The 3598-nt window shown below is 45.0% G+C and overlaps 2 protein-coding genes across 3 annotated transcripts in view; one reads left to right on the forward strand and one right to left on the reverse strand.

Moving 5' to 3' along the window:
* The window catches only part of LOC107038367, a 48543-nt gene that overhangs the window by 9414 nt on the left and 35531 nt on the right, over positions 1 to 3598 (reverse strand). The window lies entirely within an intron of this gene.
* The window catches only part of LOC107038364 (apoptotic chromatin condensation inducer in the nucleus), an 8509-nt gene continuing 6869 nt past the window's right edge, over positions 1959 to 3598 (forward strand). The window contains exons 1-2 of one of the 2 annotated variants that reach the window (XM_015257415.2): positions 1959 to 2526; positions 2892 to 3315. In XM_015257415.2, the coding sequence (XP_015112901.1) occupies positions 3138 to 3315 (178 nt within the window). In that variant the 5' untranslated portion in view covers positions 1959 to 2526; positions 2892 to 3137. The remainder of the gene's footprint in view (positions 2527 to 2891; positions 3316 to 3598) is intronic. The other variant, XM_015257416.2, reaches the window with a different exon arrangement.

Consider the following 3598-nt stretch of genomic DNA (forward strand, 5'->3'; position numbering starts at 1 on the left):
CCCCTCTCGCCTCCCCCCTCCTCCAGCCGACCGACAACAAAAGAAAAATTCCAATCAACGATGAATACACTCCTGATGAAACGAGATGACACGGCGAAATGGATAAGGCTCAATTTCATCCCCCTCGTTCCCCCCTGCCGCCCCTTCTGTTATCTAACGTGAAAAACTTATCAAGTAAATCCACCCAATGAAAACTCCACTCCAATTAGGATAAGGATACCGTTACAAAGGGGCGAAGGGATTGCGAGGGCTCGGGGGAGAGGAGTGGAGAGAAATCACCCCGTAGGCGTTTATAGTCACGTGTTAGAACCGACAAATATACTCAGGGAAAATGTATCGATTATTCACCGAGATAATTATCCCACTTGGGTCATAGTAGACAAGTGTCGCAGATAGGGAATAATTTAAATGGCAATGGGCTGCATACCCGCATCACGAATCACGCCCCATTCCCAACATCAACTAAATATTCCAACCCCCTTTGCGTGCAATCTAGACTCAATCGTCGGTGTCGAGGGGGGGTGGGGAGAGGGGTGAGGGGGTGTGTGGAAGGTAGACGCGTGCTATCACATATTTATGCGAACGTTTAGCATGCAAAGCTCTCTGGTGAGGCTTGAGATTGGATTAAAGGAATTTCGGTGTGTACACGGAGTGGGTGAAAAAAGATGTTCGGAGCGGTCGAATGAGGGGGGCGATTTTGGTTGCGCGGTGATGGATTGATGGGGAGTTTCACCTCGAGTTTTCGATGAAAGTTGGGGGAATATTGAAGGTTTTCTCTTATGAATAACTCTGGATAATTTCGTCCGGGGTTTCAATCACTTGGTTTTGGGTGAATTCAGTGCACATTCGAATTTCAATTTGACGAAAAAATGAAAAGATTTTCTTGAGTTTGACTTCTATCTCAACAATGTGATTTGTACACTATTTCGACGAATGGAATCCATTGAAAAATCACAAAAAAATACTCAGAAATCCTGCACATCTGGAAAAATCCACTCAAAACCGAATGTAAATTTCATATGCCAATAAAAACACTGAAAAATTCTGAAAATTCAAGCGCAATTGATTTCAAAACCGAATTCACTCAATCGATAGTAAATTCTACCTCAATTTCCCACGGAAATTCGTGAAATATTCAACAACTTCGTTAGTATAAACTTTCCACAGATTCTCATACTGAAAAATTCCTCAATTTTCCGCAAAATTCCTGTTCGAATGTCACTCATAATTCGCTATCCCTATAAAAATATTCCAAAATAACGACAAGTCAACCAATTATTCCTCAAACTGACTCACAAATTACTAAAAATAAAAATACTCCCACCTCAAACCCCCGAAAACTCCGCGAACTGAAAATTCTCCTCTCCCAGTCAATGAACTTGGAATCACCCCTCCCGCCCCGATCATTTTTCAGAAGTCTGTGTACCCAGAAAGAGCTCCCGAGAATGCCCACTCTCCGCGAAGAAAAAAAAAACACCGAAAAAAAAAAGCGTGAGTATAGACGAAGGATATCAGACGCCTGGATGAAATTCCTCGGACGCTGTTGTCGGACGTGACCCTTACCCTTACCCTCCCCCGCCCCTCCCCCTCGCCCCCGATTTAAAAACTCTTTCCCCTTTGTCTTCTGGACGTTCCCGAGGACATTGGAATGTCTCATGAATCCAGTCTCGCAAACTACGCAAGTGGAGAAGGCGGGGTGCCGAGGGAGGCCAGAAAAGTGTGTTTTCAGTTTGTCCGGGTAATTTTAGATCGTCAAGATAACGTAGTTTGGACTCTGGGTTAAAATACGAAGGAAGGGGGATGATAAATATGTGTATAACCAAGCCTGAATGAAGACACAGTGATTCCGTCTGGTTTGATAGTATATGTGCCAGTTTTCCCTCTCGGCCTCAACTTTTCCATCGAAAATGCTGTTCAGTACTTTGAAAGCACCGAAAAGTGAGGCGAACTTGCGTTAAGACAGGGGTGAGGGAAAGGGAAAAAATGAGGTTGAGGTAGAATGCCTGTGTGGTTGGTTGCTCACTCGAACGCAGTTAATGCCGACCAAGCCGAGGAGGCGCGTGCTCGTTGGGGATTTGAGAATTTTTTTTCTTTCCCAACCCGCCAAATTGAAGAGGCCGCGTGTCTCTGCTCCAGTGCCAAACGCAGCGACAGAACCAGAGCAGTTGAGAACAAGACGGATAAAAAAGTCAAAATCGTTGGATGAGGGAAAAGAGTTTGCTGAGGGGAGGTGAAAAAAAATTGTACAAAAGGAATTGAAATTCTGGACGTGTACGTGAGGGGAAATACCAAAGAGAGCGAGGGAAGAATGAGGGGCTTTATCAAATTATGTCGAGTCCCTTTCCACTTCACATCTGAAGGAAAGTCATTAATTTAATTCACACGGAGCACCACGAGTGCAGTTGAAAGGATACATTTCCATCCGAATGACTTGGTTTTTCGATCGAAATTTCACGAGTAAAAATAAAAGCGCGATGGAGGAGTGAAAGAGAATGGAGGGATAGAGGGTATGTGGTGCTGGCAGAGGTAAGGCGGAAAATGTTATTTCACTTTGCAATATTGAACGCGAAAAAAGAGCACAGTACTTTATTTTTTTTATCGCGCTACCGCGTATAAGAACGTGCATCGAGAGACTCTTTTTCGATGGCTGTGCGATCGAATCGACGCACCATCTAAAATTAAATGCCCCGTAGTTTTCAAATACATTCCCCCCCCCGACTTCTACAAACCGAATATACAGAGCTGTTTGTTTCCGGCATCGATTAGACTGGAAAATTCCAGCTGCCCCCCACTTACAAACCGATGTTTTCGCATTGCCTCCTGCCCTCGTCTTTAATTATCATATAATTTTTCCTCTAGACATGAAATACCGTGGTCTCATTTTATTTCAGATACAGCCGAAGCGCGGAGAAAACAGGAGAGAAAAATACCAGCGGAAACTGATGAAATAAAATTGTGGGAGAGGGGTTGAGGTGAATTAATGGAGAAAAAGAGGCCTCCGAGACTCTTAGAAAAAACCATGAACCTGGAGATAAGGGAGATGAGTTGAAGTGGGGGGTGGAACAGAACGAGCAAGATCTCGGCACCTGGAGGGAGGGGAGAGGCCCAAGTTTTTCAGATAAAATTTTAAATAAAAAATGATTACCAGTGCTGGGGTTGGGGGTGTCAGTGGGGCGGGTATGCTGCGTGCACGTCGTCGTGATGTCAGCGTTAAGCCCAATCGAAAGCTCGACAGAAAGTCCTCGCGGGGTATGATATACGAGAATGAGGAGCTGCGACTGAGAACCATCAACATTAATGCGGAAGTTGAACAAGGTATCTCTCGGATGTTTAAAGTGTCTTATGAATATGTGATTGTGGGCCAGTGGCGGAGGTGTGTGTGTGGGTTAACGAGCAGGAATAGAATCACAAACTACCCCAGCCACCTATTCTCAAGTCACCGAAGCACTCAGTTGACTTCTTCTTGTTCGAGTGGTCAGGTCGTGCGACAGACGCAGCGAATTTTCACTTCATTTCGCTTCGAGAAAGGGGAGAAAGCTCGCGATTGTCTCTGTGGGGCTGTGCGCCAGGGGTTCCAGTCGATATTTTTGCCGACATC

Source organism: Diachasma alloeum, unplaced genomic scaffold (genome assembly GCF_001412515.2).
Source record: "Diachasma alloeum isolate Michigan unplaced genomic scaffold, Dall2.0 Dall_scaffold_00280, whole genome shotgun sequence".
NCBI lineage: Eukaryota > Metazoa > Arthropoda > Insecta > Hymenoptera > Braconidae > Diachasma > Diachasma alloeum.